Genomic DNA, 20130 nt, shown 5'->3' on the forward strand with positions numbered 1-20130 from the left:
AAAATGAAAGAGTTTGCAAACAGGAACCAAACATTGGAGATTCATTGGCAAGCCCTGAAGAAAACATTGATTGATTCAGCCAGAGAGGCAAGTGGTGAGATTGTCTGCAAGGATAGAAAAAACCAGAACTCCATGGTGGACATAGCAAATGAGAATAGTTATGGTGCTGGTAGCATGGATAGGAGGTGACTGACAGACAAACACCAGAGAGTAGTATATGGTGGGGTAGAATCTAGGAAAATAAGAGTGACTAATGGAGTACCTCAGTGTTCTGTATTAGGGCCACTGTTCTTTAATTTGTATATCAGTGGTATAGGAAAATATTTAAAGAGGGGGGGGTGGGGAGAATATTCAGTTGTTTGTTCATAATGCAAAACTGTGAAGGGCAATAGTTGATAAAGGTAATGTTGATATCCTGCAGGATGATTTAAATAAATTGGCATCATGAGTGAAGGATAATGGTCATCAGTTTAATGTTGCAACATTCAGAATTATGCACTTTGGGTTATAAAGGTTGCATACTATCACATTGATAGTATTGGATTGTTTCAGGAAATTAATGAGGCTAGGGACATGGAAGTAACGGTGGACAGAGAGTTGAAGTTCAGAGGTCATATTTCAAAAAGTGGTAAAATAGCCCAAAGGATTACTTGGACATTGAACACACACTAACAAGTAAAGATACAGAGGTTATTTTATTCATTTTTATAAGGAATTCAGCTGGATTTTGACTACTATGTACAGATTTGGTAACCTCTCTTTCTTATGGATCAGGAGGTGGTAGAGAGGATTCAGAGACGAGTGACCAAGTTGGTGACAGGTCTGTGGAAGGCTCCTCTGAGGATAGGTTGAAAGTGTGTGGGTTGCAAAGTTTAGTTGATTGGCAGAAAAGAGAGGTCTCGATACACTTATAAGATATTGAAAGGGGTTTATAAGATTGACACAAAGGAAATTTTTCAATATATGATATATAGTCAGAGAACAAGGTGTCATCTGTGAAAATTGTGTAAAAGTATGGTTAGTAAAGGTCTGTGGACTAGATTTTTTGCCTGAAGAGTGGTGAATGAGTGGAATGGATTGCCAGAATTAGCTGTGAATGCCCTGACATTGAATGAGTTTAAAGAGCAGTATGATAGGGTTTGGGTGTGTAAAAGTTAGTATGAGTCTCCGGCCTCTATAGAGATATCAGTAAAATAATAACTTACGACATGGATACAATTGAAATTTTTCATCTTATGCTGGTTTAGGCAGAACTCTCTCTTTTTTTTAAACTGGCAAAGGGTTTGCTAAGAAGCATGTAAAATTAAGATTCTTTTCATGGCATGTGTATGTGAAATGGGTTATTATTAGCTGTGTGAATGTCTTCAAGGACTGATATGATCGGTATTTAAGTGTAATGACTAAAATTGTCCTTCTTTGATGACTCCCTGGAGGACTATACGTGATAATATGAGATTTCATCATTGTTAGGGCACATTTTTTTATAATCAACGAAAGAAGTAGATGTCATTGGTGTAGATGATGATGATAGTTGCAGTTCACTGTAGTTGGTGGATTGAGTAGTGGAGACAGATTGTAGAGTAGATGTAGAGTAAGTGCCCTCCCTCGATGAGTCTTTGAACTCCTTGGAGGTGTCACATAAAATAATAAAATATTTTTTTATAATCTGTTACATTCAGATTTCTATTTCATCTTCATGCTGAGGATGCTCTATGAGAATGTAATGAAATATCTGTAACTTACTTTGAGTATGAATGTGGTTTAAATTTTTCTTTACATTGGCATCCCACAGGTTTCATTACATATGATTGACAAGACATTCTATTCTTGTTTTCATCGTTATTTTATCAGTGTGTACAAACAAATTGCTCGTGACATATTTTCACTGCTGTGCTACATGTGCATCAAGAACCATTGGCTTCACATCAAGATGCTTTATATCCCATAATGGATAGCATGATGTTTTCACTGTGGTGAGAGTCACTATCCAAATCAATACTAACACTATAATGCATAGCATTATATATGCTCTTAGAAAAGAGTGAGGAATAGATATTTCATGTGAATACTTTATTTTGTTTACACTTGGGTAATGTAAGGTGGGAAAGTGGGGAAAAATTACTATTACTATTAAAAATTACTAACTGAATTAAATATTAAGTAAGAGCCTCATTTCATGTGAATACTTTTGTTTGTTTTCACTTGTGTAATATAAGGTGGGAAAGTGGGGGAAAAAATTACTATTAACTCAATCAAATATTTAGGAAGAGCCTCCATAGCTCAAGTATTGATGAAGCCCTTTTGTTGGAAAGATCTGGGTTTAATTCCCGTCAGTGATGTGAGGAATTGAACCCAGTCACCCTTTATCTGGTCTCTTTCAACCAAAGGTGATTTAGCCAGTCTCATACAGAGGTAGAACCGGCCCATGAACACATGCATCTACAGACATAGGATATACCGTGAGGCATAGGGCCAATCACCTGATCCTTGAGTTATGGTTGCAGTTATGAAAATAGAAACCCTCGACACCATAAAAAGTAAACGAGGGAAGGATTAAGAAATATCTTTATTTGTGAAAATTTATTTTCACAGCTGTATTTATTTGTGTATTTATTTGCAAACATATTATTTTCACAAATGTGAAATGACAGCAGATATTAATTAACAGTTTCTTTAATTAAGTACATATTGTTAATTGTGGATTAAAATTATGTTTTAAGAATCAGTGTTTCATTTTCCCAACAGGTAAGGAATGGGTCTTAGTTTATTTCATGGTATGTCAAGAGTAGCTTAGGAAATTTATTGAATTTTGCTAGCTCAGAAAGAAGTAGCAGCTGACATATTACATACCAAAGAATTGGTCTAGAAGTGAACAATTTATAATATTAGAGTTCAGCATGATCAGTAAAAATATACTAGCCAAGGTAACATAACCATGATAGTTACAAATGGGATGGTGGGGAGAAGCTGTTTTGAATATCTTTTTGGTACATACCATAGGAAATCTCTCTGATGAAATACAGGAATTGCTAAACTAACATTTTTTTTTTTTTAATTCCTCAGTGTTGTATATTAATTGCATAAAATTTCGAAAAATGATTAGATATACTTTCCTTTCCATCCTTTTAAAAACTTGCATTTTTAAATTCCAAAGTGTTTAGCTTATTAGCTTTAATATTTTATTTGGTTTTTATAGACTTTCCTGAGATATCAGATGAAACCACAAGCCCTAGAGAAAGGATGTTGAAATCACCAGACACAGACAACGATCATATATACAGAATGCCCCAGGTAAGAAAGAAGATTTCAAGACTTCTTTTTACATAAATATAAAAGTAAACAGTATTTTAATTTACTTTGGCTTTACTATGTTTGACAGCCCTTCTGTTTCTTCAGCCATCATGCTGTGGGTTTGAATCCTGCTTTAGATGCAATGTTTATGAATGTCCTTAAGTGGTAGTAGTAGTTAAATTGGTTGGTATGGGATCACCATTTTGCTTATCAGAGGTCTGAAATGGTTTGTCTCCCATGAGTAGGATTCCCAGATTATTCTTACCTATAGTACCAAATGTACCATAAGTTACTACCTTTTTCATACTTTTAAACATTTTTTTTTTATTAGCTAGTAGAATTTACTTGCAAACTAATCTGTTCATAGTGGTAGTTAAAATCAGTGAAATCTCAGTACAATACAATTTTTGGAATGGTTTTTATTTATTTATTTTATTTTATTTTATTTTTAAAAAAATAATAACACTAAATATCTGCTGGATTTCTGCTCAGGATATGGACTAGTCATTACTAACACCATCTTCCAACATAAACATGTGTTGAAGTTCGTGTGGAGAGAAGACACAAGAGCCTCCTTGACTATCATTGTTAATAGGGATATTTTCATGCTGGTTCAAGATATAAGCGTGTACAGAGGAAGTGACCATCACTTACTGCTAAGTAGGATAAAAATGAATATCATGTTGAAAAGAGCAGTATGTAAAGAAAGTTTTAAAAATAATTAAAGTTGAACAGCTTTTAGAGTAAACTGTAGACTCAGCTCTACAAACATTACTGGGGAAAAAAACAGTGTGAAAACAAGAAACGATCCTTGGAGTCTCGGTAGCATTTGATGAAAACATTGATTCGGCTAGGGAGGTATGCATTGAAGTCTGCAAGGATAGAAAAATAAGACCACCATAGTGGACACAAGATGTTTGAATTAATTTATTCAAACACATTTGATTATAAATTTGTTTATAAGTAGATCCCACATTGTAGATGCTAAACCTTGAACATACATTTTATTTATCACTTATCTTATAACTATTTATTTATACCTGTTATAGATAACTATTTATTAATACCTTTTAGTATGCAGAGACTTCACACTGTGTACATACATTTTATATTATTCACTAATTTATCTCCTAATAACTATCTATTTATTTATTAATACTTTGTGTACTGCTGTAATCTGTGTCCTTACACCATAAAACCACAAATCGATCAATCAATCTATATGGATTGCATTATGAAAGAAAGTAGCATTAAACCTAATATCAAAATTGGAGATATCATACTTAGCTCTTTGTTTTATGCATATGATGTTGTACTCCTAAGCATATCCAGTGCAAGTCTCCAGGATTCTCTAAAAAAAATGAACGACAGCTGTAACAAATTTAACATGAAAATCAGCAATAAAAAGACCAAAACTATAATTATAGGGAGAAACATAGAAAACAACAGCTGCATTCTGAATGGAAGACCTGTAAAACAAGTAAAATAGTTCAGCTATTTAGGCACAATTTTTATTGAAGATAGCAAATTAAATTCAGAAACAGACAACAGAATAAGCAAAGCTGGTTTTGCTTGGAGCCAGTTGAATTAATTTATATGGAATAAGAGAGAAATTAGCTAAAACACTAAGCTAGCAGTATACAAGACAGTGTTCAAACCAGTTTTAACTTATGGATCTGAGAGCTGAGTTAGAAATAAAACACTTGATCAAAGACTGAGACTACAAATATGAAAGTTCTGAGAAAAATTAGGAGTGTGAAGATGTCTTCATTTTTAATATAATACTGCCATTGATGCCATTAGAAAGGAACTTGAATAGGAACATAGAATAGGTGAAGAAAGGTTAGCAAAACAGGTGTTTGATGCCAAGATGGCAGAAAAGGGACCCAGAGGATGACAAGGTCTAGGTGGATTGATTCAGTCAGAAGTGAACTTAGAATGTGACACGACAATATTGGAGTGCTGAAAAGTAATAGACTAATTTGGAGGAAAATTGTTGATAGGAGATTAATAATAAAGTAAACTTAATCATGCAGTGTTACCATAGTAGTCTAAACATTTGTTGAGGGTACATAGCAAGAAATCGATGATGATCCTTTTTTTGTTGCTCAGAATAGGTTTTACGAAAAGTGTAATAGCATCTCTGTTGCTGCCAGTAACAGCCATGCTCTTTGGGAAGATATTAGGTTAAAATCCCATGTAGGAGGTGAACAGTCTCTATATGGGCTTTTCAGCTGAAGGTGGGTTAGCAAGTCTCCTATGCAAGTAGCAGATTTTTTCATACCACAAGATATATAAACCAATCAGAGAATATACATAATATACAGAGCTAGCAGATTTTGAAAATGGGATTAACTGCACTCTCATATCCTTAATTGGGTTTCTATACAAAGGCTATACTTCCTATAGTTTCCTATATGTTAAGGCAGCACTTTGTAACCTTTTTGCTTACTTTCACCTTAAAGGAAGTATCAAAAACTTTGTGGCACTCTTCATCAAAAAAAGTGTTATGACATTCTGGTTTGAACACACTGGGACAGCTAACAGTGATGTGCTGGGTGGATTCTTGTTCTTATTGTAAGACAACTGCGTTTTGTGTGTATGTTTCAACATGATTCCTTTGACCATATTAATATGTACTGTCACACAGTGTAATCAAGTATGTTTGACAATTTCATATGTATTAATTCATTTAGAATATTTACAAGTGGTATTCTACTGATATTCTACCTTATGATGCACTTACAGTTCTAAACACTGTATATCCTTTCTCAAGAAATAATGGCTGAACTTTGTAGATAAAAATGCTTGTTTGTTATCCATTAACTGTTAATATTTAAATTATAAATTTCAAAATCTTTTCTGTGAAATAATGACACCTATACATTTGAAGGCTTAATTCATTAGAATTAATGAATTGGTGATTTCTCTAATCATCATGATCATAAAATTTGTTATGTATCTCCAAGAGATGAACAGGATGCTATGATAGTATATGAGAAATTTACATTTTTACTAACTTTCTAATGAAAATTTTCCTCCAAATTAGTCTTATTTATTAGAATTTTGGTATTGTAAGATCATTTCAATCTTTCTTCTAAGAATTCTAATCCTACATCCACCAAAATATTGGTCTTTTTCTGGAACTTTTTTCTGTCATCTTGGCATCAAATATAATTATCTACTGAATTAACCATATCTATGGTTAATTTATCTAGTCTTTGATCGACTGCTTTACTTCTACCCCAGCTTCCAGATCCATATTGGTTTGAACACTGGTTTGAAAATTGGTTTGAACACTGTCTTATACACAGCTGGCTTAGTGTTTTGACTAATTTCTCTCTCTCTCTTACTCCATATGAATTTATTCAGTTGTCTCACCACCATACCAGCATTGCTTATTCTGTTGTCTATTTCCATGTTTAATTTGACATCTTCACATTTTAGGCACAAAAAAATGTGCCTAAAATAGTTGAAATATTTTACATGTTCTATGGGTCCTCCATTCAGGAGGATGCAACTCCTGAACCTGTTTTCATAATATCGGTTTGCTTATTGCTGATTTTCATGCAAAATTCGTTACTGAAGATATTTAGTTAAGGAATCCTGAAACATGCACTGGATTTATTTAAGAGTATAATATTTTCTGCACGAAAGAGCTGAGATCAGAAGTAATGCCACTTTCCTTCATATAAATGTGCTCCATATAGATGATGAATAGAAGTGGACTTAGTATGCACCTTTATCTTATATCTGATGGCTACACGAGATGACTCTTTTGCTGAATTAGTGTCTTTTTTACAGTCTGCCACTGAATCTACAAGGTTCAGCTCTTGATTGTTTTAAAATTAATTTTTCTTGAATAATATTTGAGTATGCAGTTCACCTCTTAAAGTTGCTTGACTCTGATTCTTTTTAAAACTTTCTTACACACCTTTCTTTTCAGTATGATATTAGATTTTATCCTGCCAAAACTAAATGGTGATCACATCCTCTGTGCTGTTGTGTCCTGAGCCAGCACATGAAGATATTGCTATCAACAATAACACAGTCATTGAGATTGTGAGACTCATCTTATTTCTTGTCTTTTCTCTATGCACATTTGTGCACATCTTTATGTTAGAACAGTGATTCTTAACCTTGGCGGTAACACCCCATGGGGGCATTGTGAATGCTGAGCCCCCCTCCCCCCTCAGTAAGCATTATAATACTACTAATATAATAAAAACAAAAAATTCTGTATTTAATCTAGGATCCCTATGTATATTGTGTTTGGCAACACTATTCAAAATATTGTATGTTTAGCAATACAGTTCAAATTTATTCGCTAATTATTTTTTACAATTTTTATGTTGAAAGTTAAGTAATTCGGCAACTTTTTTGGTCTGAATTTTCTACATTGAAAATAATTAATTTGGATTATTTTTAACAGAATCCACTATTTTTATAATCTTTTCCTAATGTCTATCTGACAACCCTGGTTTGCAGATTAAATCTAGCCTGTGGTATTGTGTGGCATGCTTCATCGATATTGTGTAGCACTATAGCTCATTAAAATGAGTGAAAAAAGAAAGTGTCGTCAATATTCAAGTGAATATTTAAAATTTGGAGTTATTCCATTTATAAATAATGAGCAGTTATCATTGTGCTTAATGTGAAAAAACTTTCTCAAATGAAGGAATGAAGCCTTCAAGAATGATTGAACATTTAAGAACAGAGCGTCCAAATAAAGCAAAAAAGGATGTGGAGTACTTTCACTAATTAAAGACTAAATTTAAACATCATCCTGGACTTAAAGGGTTGGTTGCAAAACAAAGTAACCAACAAGAAAATGGACTTGTTGTGTCTTACAAACTTTCAAAATTAATTGCCAAATATGTAAAGCCACATAACTATTGGTGAAACTCATCTTACCAGCTATAAATGAAGTTTTAGATACGATGATTAGCCCAGGTAAAAGTAATATGATGTCGTCAATTCCTTTCAGCAATAGTTCAGTATCAACAAGAATTGATGAAACGGCAAAGGATATTGAAAAAAAAAAAACTTTGTGATGATTTAAAAACCATAGAATTTTCTTTGCAACTCGATGAGACAACTTTATGTGACAACTTTGTTAATGGCCTACACGCATTATATAAATACTAATGAAGAAATTATTGAAGAGTTTCTATTTAATGAAAATCAAATAGAAACTCTGAAAATCAACACAAAAGGTTCTACAATTTTTAAGGTTGTTAAAGACTTTTTTAATGCTAATAACATTCCTCTCACAAATATTATTGCATGTGTAACTGATGGAGCACCACCTGTGATTGGTCGTCACCGTGAATTTATAGTATGTTTAAAAGAAACAGTTCCAGATATCTTTACAATTCACTGCATTCTTCATAGACAGCACTTAGCTGTCTATGAAGAATGTCTAAAACATCTTAGTGGTAGACTACACAAAACTTTGGATGATGTTATTAAAGCAGTGAATAAAATAAAAGCCCAGTCATTGAATACCTGTATTTTTCAGGAATTTTGCCATGAAAATGAAAAAGAAGAAAAATTTGAGCATCTTTTGCTTCACACTGAAGTTAGATAGTTCTCAAATGGAAACTGTCTGCGACACTTTAATGATCTCTATGATACCGTTTTGGAATTTCTTAATTCACGTGATGAGAACATGTGTAATGTTCTAAAAAAGGAAAGGGTTGACATTGCATATCTTTCTGATATTTTCACCAAATTAAATGAGGTAAACATCAAATTGCAGGGAAGCAACATGAATCTTATTAAAGCAAAGGGAATTATAAATGCTTTTATCAGCAAATTAACATTCTACAAGCAGAGCATTACAAGATGAGATTTTCTGCAGTTCCCAAATCTACAAATAATAGATGATGATTTAATATTAGATACAGATTTGGATTGTTATTGTTCCCATCTTTTAACACTGAAAGAAGACTTGACAATCAGATTCAAAGACTTTGATGAGCTTGAAATACCTGATTAGGTCATAAATTCATTTCTTTCTGATGCCACATCTGTTCATCCAAATTTGTGTGAAGGCATTTATGGACAAAAAATGATTTTGAAGCTCAAGTACAATTTCAGTGTGGATATGAAAGATTCTGGCCAAACATGCAATGCAGGTATCCTCAGCTTTGGCAAGAAATAAAATTATTGCTCATTACTTTTCCTTCTTCATATTTGGTCGAGAAAGGATTCAGCGTAATGTTGCAATTGTTAGCTAAGCGGCGAAATAGATTGTAAATAAGTAAAAGAGGAGACTTGATACTTCGTTTGCTGAACATTGAACCTGATATTGAAAAATTAGCAGGATCTCATTAGGTGCAGGATAGCCATTAATGATTAGCTTATTAAATACAGTAAGTTTACATCTTTTTTTTGAGTAAAAATTAATTAGTATCAAAGTCATTAATTTTTAATTAACTATCAGTTCAAATATGTTGATTGTAATTTAGGTTTTTCTAATAATATATTATAATTATCTTATTGAGTCATTAACCTAGTGTGAAATTGAGCAGGCGATGCCAGGCAGAAAAAAAGGTTAAGAATCACTGTGTTAGAACATAGAAATGAAATTCAAGTCCAGGTATTGGGCATTATTATTAGCTTTGCTCTTTTCTCTAAATTTTATCAACACATTTTTATATGTCTGGTATTAATTTCACATTCTGATGTTTAGAACTCCAACATGGGTGAACTTTTGCTCTTTCTTTATGTAATTTTGCTTTTTCTAATGGCTTAAAATCCTTCATTTCTTTTATGGAATCTTCTAAGGGACCATAGGCACAAAAAAAAGTCTCCTTATTAAGGAAGGAAATAAGCAAATTAAGGGAAAAAAAAACCAAGAAAGAGAAAACAAAGCTAGATGCCATAAGTCAAATACTGCTAGATGTAGGATTCTAGTAACGCCATGCAAAGGAATACCACTTAAATGAAATAGGGCAAAAAAAAATCCACTACTTTTAATTTTACATTTTTTACAGTTATGTTCTGAGATGTAATTATAAGCATGGGATTTTTTTGTACTATTTCATTAGAATTAGAATCTTGCATGTCGCCGTATTTTAACGTATGGCATGTAGCTTTGTTTTCTCTTTCTTGTTTATTTCCTTTTTTAATCTGAACAAATCTATCTTCACGAATGACCAATTCTTGTATTGTTGTTGGGTGCACCGGTCTAGCCTGCACCCTACATTCCTTTTCATCTCCAAATTGCTCTGTTGGGTTGAGATCAGGACTTTCTTCAATCCATTCATTTTCCTCAATCCATGTCTCATTAGCACCCACAATATGACATGGTGCATTGTGGGTGATAGATTTATCTGTTCTATAAATCTATCACGGGATTGTGAATTCAATAAGTGTAATTAAAAAATATTTTCTCGCAGATTAGCATAAGCAATATAGTGCAAGATAGTAATTAAAGTTAGCTTTATTTATTAGTTTGAAATGCCCTAATCTGTATAATACTGCTCTCCACGCCTAGTAACTGACAGATATTATTGAGACTGTAACAGGATAATAGAATGAATGTTAGTGTTTTTAACACTGTCATAACATAGTTGTATGGATGATAGGACATTTGCTGTTCGGAAAGCGTTTGAATCCCATCTAGGACTTGAGGTCTTTATGAAGACTTCTACTGAAGGTGAGTTAGCCAGTCTAATAGGGAGAACAGGATTTTTCATGCTATGAAACAGGAAGTTGTCTGGAGAATACATAGCTAACAAACATAATACACTAGCCTCATAACCTTAGCTGTTTCTGTTATCATTGCAGCTTTAAAAGAAAAAAAAACTTGTTATTTTGATATTTCGTTAGACAAACTTTCTCTAATGCACTCTTCAGATATGAAAAAAGAAGGCATGGAAAAGAATTGTTTTACTTGGAGAAATGCCTGGTGAGGGATGCAGGAGAGACAAGGAAAGAGAAAGGAAAATACAACAAGGAGAGATTTTTTTTTTTTTTTTTTTTTTTTTTTTTTTTTTTTTTTTTCAATCCAATGGTATGAAGTGTACTTGATGAGAATGTCACAAAGTCATGCTTTCTAGGTGTGAAAATTGAGGATATCACTGACACTGTTAGAATGCAACAAGGAAATCTGAAAGGGCTGACTACTTTTGTTAAGTTTGAATGGTTTGAAAGGTGATAAGTATGGGAGGCAGAAGGATTTGAAAGTGTTACTGAAAGAAGTGAAAAAGAAGAGCAAGCACGTGTTAAGATTTTGGATGTTTATGTGTTAAGATTGTAACTGTTGCCGTGGCATGATAGCAGTAAATTGAAAAGAAAGGCAGTGATTGCAAATGAATCAGTGCATAGGTTGTACAGGAAGAATGGTGTATATATAGATGCATGGAAGGAATTCACTGGGTGTAAGCACTTATGTAAGACTGATAAATTGTGCTTGAACGAATTTGGTGTCCGGAGAAAGTGTCTTTCAGGGCAAGATTGGAAGTGCAAAATCAGGTAAACCAATTTTTTTTTTGGGGGGGGGGTGCTATGATATTCTGTGACACACTATGACATTTATTGAGAAAGGGAGGAGATATGTGATAGTAACATCATATTTTATGACTAATACTTTCCAATCAACAACTTTCTTCTAGTGTAAGATATGATTTGATCAGTGCTTGCATTCCCAACTTCATCAGCCTGCTGATATTTGTAATCAGGCTATTTTTGTATTGTTTCTTTCTTAAAACACTTGTTTTGTTAACTACCTTACCGGCCATTATGGATCAAATACGCATCCTCATACGTTTCATATCCATCATATATTTCAATGTAATATTCAATGGTATTACAATTTTAATATGCACTTTGCATCCATGATAACCTTGACATCTATAGATGTCTTGACCAGTAGCGTGGTTAATCTTTTTCTCATTCTGTTTAAGATTACTCATTCTTGAATATTCATAATGTCAAGTTCTTTTTTTTTTTTATTTTTTTATCTTTCTTTTTAATATGGTGTCGCTATTGATGCTATCTGTTAATTTTTTCATCGAACTCTCATATCTGTGGTTTCTAGTTTTTACTTAGGTGTTTGATATGTAATCTATCTTTTGGATTTATGTTGGTTTGAACACTATCATTTCTCTCTGTTCCATATAAATTTATTTTTAATTGTTCCATTAATTCCATTAACATTTAATATTGATATTAGTGCACGCATCAACATGCTTCCTTGGTTTGATCTGTGATTAAAGAAATTTTAAAAACACCACCAGGAAATTTACATTTTTAGATGTCACCTCTAAAAGGAAAATATCTTCCACTATCCTTTCACAAAAGTGACAGATCACAATTACCAACTTCATGTGACCATTATAAGCATAAGTGTGTACTGAATAAAAGGCAAAAATATGTTGAATGTGGAAAACAATGTAATCAATAAGAGTTCTCATCTTTAAGGTCCTTGAAATAAAAATAATAAATTAGAATTTTGCAAAAATTGTATTTTTCTTTTAAATTTACTTTTTAGTAGTAATTCTGAATGCGTTTACTGATGGTGTTTTCTGCATCATATTAATGTTCATGAGTTAAAGAAACACAAGTGTTTAGTTGACTTGCCTACCATATGAGTGCAACAAAATTCTTGTTGATTTTACCTGAATCTTGAGAGTTATATTGTTCCTTTAGTATATGGCTCCTTCTTTTAAAACAATATAAACAGCGTTGTGTATGGGATGATATATATATAAGAATAGCTTCCCTTTATAGTAACTTAAAACATCATTTTAAAATGTGTAAAAAGGCTTGTCTCTTCAAGGGCTCCATTTAAATTCTTGTGAACTTTTATCTGAACTATGATCACCAAATTTGGTATATAACTTATGTTAACATATTTTAAAGCAATGTAAGGATTTTAATGTATCATCCTACACACCTGAGATCGATCTCAACTTAAGAATTGCAGATTTCTGCTACATGAGAAGTCGTTAGGAATGTCTCATGGAATTAATATCAATAGAAAAATCTAAAATGCAGCCATTTACATTTTGTAGCTGACATTGTTCTTTAAGCAACAAGTAAAGAAGCTCAGGAAAGGCTAAATGACCTTGACCAAGAAAGTCGAATAAGCATTTAAAGATTAGCATAACTAAAATAAAACCAAACTTCAGATCAAACTTTAGATTAAAGCTAATTTTAATTAGCAAATAATCTTACTGAAATTGTGGAGGACTATACACTGCTTGGAAAGAAGGCAACAGACAACCCAAATGGGCAAGGTGCATTGTGCCATGTAACAAGTCGTGTTTGTAGGCAGTATAAATTGGAGGAATTATCATGCTCCCAAGTCAGTGCAACTGTGTCCAAGTGAAATGGTTGTGACAAAGGAGCTGATGGAGTTTGAAAGGGGCATTCTACAGCAAATTGTTGACAAATTGGGCCATCCCAGGTGAACAGTCAGTGACACCATATTGAGATGGAAGCAGAGAGAGTCAACTGCAAGTGCTACTTGCAGTGGATGACCTGCCACACTCACTGAACATGACTGTGGGGTGCTATGAAGGATAATATGTAGACGCTGCCATTCGTCAGCTGAAATGTTGAATGCAGAGTTCCGGGCATCATCTAGAACATGAATCTGCACAAAATGTTCAGAACTGAGGCTCACAACATGGGTTTCCATGGTAGGACTACTATATGCAAGCCCACATTACCTGAATCAACATGCTGCATCATCTTTAGTGGTGCAAAGAGAGTGTACAGTGGGATGTGAAAGCTGTGTTATTGAGCAACAAATTACACTACACCCTTTACCAATCAGATATACGGGTGTGGGTGTGTCAGATGCCCGGTGAATGTCTCTTATCAGAGTGCATAATCCCAATTATGAAATTTAGAGGTAGCAGTGATCGTGTGGTCCTGTTTTTGCCTCGGTGCTCTGTTAGGGTGCCATAAACATTGAACTCTGAGAGGTATCTGAACATTCTGGACAATGCAATTCTTCCTACTTTGTGGCGTTTCTATTTAACTTACCATTGTCTCTTTCAGGAAGTCAGTAAAATAATGCACGTCATAATGCTGCTGCTGTAACCGTGTGGATTGTGGACATGAACATCATTACACTTGACCGGCTTCTGCAGAGCCATGATCTCAATCCTATCGAACACCTCTGGGATGAACTGGAGTGTTCAGTAAGGTCAAAGGACATCCATTCCACAACAGTCCAGGACCTCATGACATACTGACAGGAAGAATGTTCCAAAATTTCCATTGATTGCTATCATAAGCTTGTGGAAGGTATGCACCATAGGATTGCTGCAGTCGTTGCAGTGAAAGGAGGTCCTATATCTTATTAAAGTGGGCATTATGGCAGTTTGTTCTTCACACTCTGATGTCTGACCTCTTTCCAAGCAGTGTATTTTAAGTCAGTGTGTAACTAACTGAAAACTGATTGACTCTGTCAGTTAGTTAGTTTTAAGGAAAACAAGATAAAGAAATAAATAGAAAAATCATACAAGGAAACAGAGCATTTAGCTAGGTAAAGATTATATTGTCAGAAAATTTGCCTGAATGCTTAAAAAGAAAACTAATTAATATGTACATTGTTCAACCTGTGGAAGTGAAACATGGGCAGTGACTTAAAAACAGAAAGATTTTGTGCCTGTATGGTCCAGACAGCCTTAGAGGAAAAACGGTCCACATAACAAAAGGATAGAATTAAAAAGAATAGGATTTGAGAGATGATTGGAGTAGTGAATATTGTGAAGCATTGTAAAGTATGTAAATGGAGATGAACTGACCATATTAGTAAATTGACAGATGAAAGGTGGACAAAATTAAGAACTGTGTGGATATAAAGAGAATTTTGTATTTCTCTTCTTATTTGTCCTTATTTTAAACATAAGGACGAAATGGAGGGATGATCTACAAAGATTTGACATGAGATAGTGGACATTGGATATAGACAGAACTGGAAAGTTAAGGAGACAGGGTCTATATCCAGTAGTGAATAGAAACCAGGTGGTATCGGTGAATAAGCTACTCTAAACTTGTGCTCCCAATTTTATCATCGTTGTGAGTGTTTTCATTGAAATTAATCATCAAATGGATACCTTAACGGCTGGTACTGAGGAGCGGAATACTTCTGCACGGCCTGTAAGTACTTATAGTGTATTAAATCAGCCCCGTGTAAACGCTCACAACAAAGATGGCAGCAAGAAAAGCCAATGGCAAACGAGCACCCTGTATCTCGCCAGCACAGTGCCGTCGATCGCCGCCGACAAACTTATTACATGCTGCAGCTACAAAACTGGTATCACAAAAAGAAAAAAGGGCATATTCTGCAAGTTCTGTTGCCACTAGCTGCACACTTCCTGTGCCAAAATAGACTAATCTGCACAAATGCTACTTATCGAACTTAACCAGCCATTCTTCTGTTTGCTGTGCCTCCCTTCGGTAAAACAACTTCTGAGCATAGGTAAACATGTTGAAACCTAAAACAGCACATCAATGCTTTAAACGAAACTTTTACCTCCAAAATACGTGTAGTAGAAGCTGAGAATGAACAAATTAATGACCAGCACAACGCAAGCTCAACTTTGCCTGCGAATGAACTCCGTGATCTAATCACATCAACGGTAATCGACTTGATGGAGGCCAAAAACAAAAAATGCAATGCCATCATTTTGAACTTTCCGATGGAAAATGGAAAATCATTAAGAGGACATCAACAAACTAGCTGAAGAATGCAACATCAATTCTAAGAACATCGTCAGTGCCATCGTTTCAGGCCTATAAATAAAAGAAAGGATGGAATGAACTTTCCACACCTAGTAAAAGTGACTTGCGACATGTTGATAAGCACATCAAAACTAATAACAGCAACCAACAACAAGTTCAAAGACACGTCCCCAATCACGCATATGTGCTTAACCAGATTTATCATTTTCACAAAGGGAACAAAGATGCCAGCTTCGAAGATAACTCAAAGAAAAACATCAAAATGGTGACAACAGTTTGATCATCGAATGTAGACAAGATAAACTGGTGCAAAAACCAAGTGATGCCACTAGCAGCTACCATGGAGACCAGTATGCAGGCATTGCATTGGAAATGTGCAAGATCCTTGCGGTCAAACATATGACTCACAAAAACCCTACGTATCCACTTCACCAACCTCTGTGGCATAAACTCCAACCTTAATAGTGCCCACTACCACTACTTCAGTCTACTAAACCCCACCTGCTCTTTCTGGAAGAAAGAGCAGGTGGGGTTTAGTAGACTCAACCTTCCAAACTACTCACTTTTTAACAACTTTCGTCCCAAGTGTGGTGTCTGCGCATACATCTGCTCTGACATACCTTGCCAGAGAGAGAGAGCACCCAACTTTGACCTTCTTTGGTTGAAAATATCCCTTCCCCACAGTCAAATTCATTTGCTGTCTCTATCACTCACCCAACCACTCTGAGCTCTTTAATTTCCTCTCCTTAAAAATTGACTTTCTCCAATCCCACTTTCCCAACAGCAAAATTATCCTCCTAGGAGATTTTAATGTCCACAACACTAGCTGGCTTTCCTCCTCCAGTTGTACAGATCTTGCAGGCAGAGATGCTGAAACATTTGCCATCACTAACGACCTTACACAACTTCTTCAGATGCCAACCAGAATACCAGATAACCTAAACCACTCCCCCAAACACCCTAGATCTCTTCCTCACCAATGACCCCCTCCAAATACACAGTGAAAGTAGTGAGCCCCCCCCCGGTAATTCTGACCACAATCTAGTGCTCATCTCCTCCCCCAAATTATTACCAAAGTAATCCTCACCAGCATGGAAACATACATTCCACACAGTACTCTGAACTACTATTCCCTAACTAAACCCTAGTTTAGTTAGGGAATTTAGGGAAAAGATGTGCCAAGGCTGTACAGATGAAACACCAGACATACCATAACTGGCTGAAATCAAGAACCTCATCCTCCTTTAGAGCTTATACCGAAGCTCGAAATAGATGCAAAAAAACAATCAATGCTTCCAAATACAGAGTTCAAAAGAGCAAAAAGCAGGAAACTAGCAGCCTGTCCAAATGGCAGCGAGCCTTTTGGTCTCTCGCCAAAGCAATTGGCCTTAACTTCTGCCCAACACTATTCCTGCCCTTATCTACCCAGATGGCTCTATTGCATTATCACCCACAGAAAAAGCCAATCTTCTGGTTTCACACTTTGCTTCCAATGCATGCATAACTGACGATGGTAAATGTCACCCAACGTACAATGACCCCCTATATCCTTTTGCCAGGATGAGATCAGAAAAATACTGTATAAATTACACACAAAAACAGTCTCCTGGCCCTGATGGCATTCCCCTAATTGTCCTGAAAGTTTGTGACCTGGAACTGACTCCTATTCTATCCTATGTCACCTATATGTATTCTCTTACTCCACTGGAATCTATCCCACTTGGAAATTGGCCTATATGCAGCCCATTCCCAAGAAGGGTGACACGTCACTGCCATCCAACTACCACCTATCTAGTTTACCTCAGTCCTGTCAAAAGTAATGGAAAAATTATCAATTCCCAACTCCTACACTACCTTGAAGACACCTACCTAATATAAACGACCGCCAGTATGGATTCCATCGCTGACGATCAACAGGAGATCTGCTCACATATGTCACCCATCTCTGGACAAATGTCATGGAGAAGTTAGGCGAATTGCAAGTGGTTGCACTTGATATCTCCAAAGCCCTTGACTGGGTCTGGCACAAAGGCTTACTAAGAAAACTACCATCATTCGGTCTGACCCAGGACATCTGTAGTTGGATTGCCAGCTTTCTGGACGCACACTGTGTGTGTGATGGTGGATGGCTCCCTATCCTCTCACCATTCAATTAATGCTGGGGTTCCACAAGGTTCTGTCCTCTCACTAACTCTCTTCCTGCTATATATATCAATGACCTACTTCAGTTGACCTCCAACCCAATACACGATTTGGCAGATGACAGCACACTGCACTCCTCCCTTTCATTTGATAAACCTTACTCCACGCAACTCACCTCAAACTACAGAACATCAACCAACACCACCCTCAATTCCGATCTCCAAGCCATTCTACAATAGGGTTCGGATAACCTCATCAATTTCAATCCTAATAAAACCCAGTTCTGTACTATTTCCCATAAAAAAGAACCATTTTTTCCAAGTATCCTTTTTGACGATACCCAAATTTCCAGACAGTTTGAGATCTCTCTCCTCTTGGAATTACCCTCACATCAAACCTCTCCTGGCATAAACATGTCACAACCATTGCATCCTCATCTCCAAAAAAACTAGGATTTCTCTTTCGCTCAAGACCTTCACCCCTGAACAGCTGTTAATATTACACAAATCACAAATCTGCCCAGCTATTGAATACTGCTCCCACATATGGGGTGGGGGCCCTAAAAGCATTTCTCAAAATGTTTGACTCAATATACAGAGGAGAGCAATTAGACTTATTAATGATCCATCTCTTACCAACTCTCTCCCTCCACTTTCACACAGACGTATGGTTTCTGTAGTATGTATATTTTACAGATGTTTCCATGGGAAATGCTCATCTGAAATAACATCAATAATTCCTCCACTCAGTACTAAGTTCGTTGGAACACATGCAGCTGCTGCCCTTGACAGTATACACCTAGAAACAAACAGAACAAGTTTCTTTTCCTCCTCCTTCATCCCTGCAACTGCTGCACTATGTTTCCCAAGGAATACAATTTACAGTCATTTAAATCAAATATAAACAAGTTCCTCCTTTTCCAACCCACTACTCATACATGGTACTAATGTACTATAGGTTGATCAACCAACCTCTTGTGCATGGGCACAACATTAAAAAAAAAAAAAAAAAAAGAAAAGAAACAGACTAAAGGATCACCAAATTTCGTATATAGATTCCTCTTGACAAATTTTAGAACACACACACAATTTAGAAAAACTACTGTTGTTGTTGGTGGGTGTTAGATGCCACTGATGGTAGCTGTGTGTAGTACTAGGAGAATTAATTGCAAGGGAGATGGTTAAATGTATGTAGTGGAGTGGAATAGAGTGCCTTCTTGTAATGAGGCTTTTGAGGTGTCATGCAATAATAATAAATCAGTGTAAGGATTAGGTCATGTCCTTAAATCATTGGGCTCGTCAGAGTCCCCCAAATCAAAATCTTTTGGATTTTACCAAAATGAAGAAAGTAGTAGGAGCTAAGATAACAGGAGAAGAATTTTAATCTACTTTTAGGTGCCCATAGCTGGTGTTTAAACGTAGTAAAATTTTTCAATTTCTTTCAGTGGTTCATGTTGTACTTAGAAAAGATGCCATAGCAGTAAATCAATATCCACAGCATCATTCAAAATTTTTACTCAACAGTTAGCTTTTAGCACTTGGTTGCAAACATCCATTCTGTCACATCTCTAGTGTTCCATTGTTCTGCTAGATTAACTACTCAAACAGCTACAGGATGAAATATATCATCCAATTTATGCTTCATATCCATGTTACTCTCAAGGGCTCACATCTGGTTCACATGGGACTTATCCTTGATACGGTAGTGTTGATCATACTTCATGCTTATCTGATGGTCAGATGTCTTTCTTGTCCCCTTAATTTCTTAAGGGGACAGGAAAGTCCCCTTAAGAAACTTTCTAACTTCTCTGATTCTTCAGAGCCTATGCTGTTAGACTAACTCCAGGGCTAAGGGTCTCTATTTACCCCCCCCCCCCCTTTCATTTCCTGTTATTCTTCTATACAGCTGGCAGAAGATCATCTATAGCTCAATCAGTATAGACCATAGGTTTCCAAAGTGGGCGATTCTCTCTCCCCCCCCCAGTGG

The 20130-nt window shown here is 35.5% G+C and overlaps 1 protein-coding gene across 1 annotated transcript in view; it reads left to right on the forward strand.

The window, feature by feature from the left end:
• Positions 1–20130, forward strand: part of LOC150108603 (HCLS1-associated protein X-1-like) — a 116547-nt gene that overhangs the window by 14813 nt on the left and 81604 nt on the right. The window contains exon 3 of the mRNA XM_090416053.1: positions 3197–3291. Coding sequence (XP_090272179.1) covers positions 3197–3291 — 95 coding nt within the window. The remainder of the gene's footprint in view (positions 1–3196; positions 3292–20130) is intronic.

This window comes from Typopeltis vanoorti, chromosome 3, assembly GCF_054136105.1.
Source record: "Typopeltis vanoorti isolate ZY-2024b chromosome 3, IOZ_Tvanoo_1.0, whole genome shotgun sequence".
In the NCBI taxonomy this organism is placed as follows: Eukaryota; Metazoa; Arthropoda; class Arachnida; order Uropygi; family Thelyphonidae; genus Typopeltis; species Typopeltis vanoorti.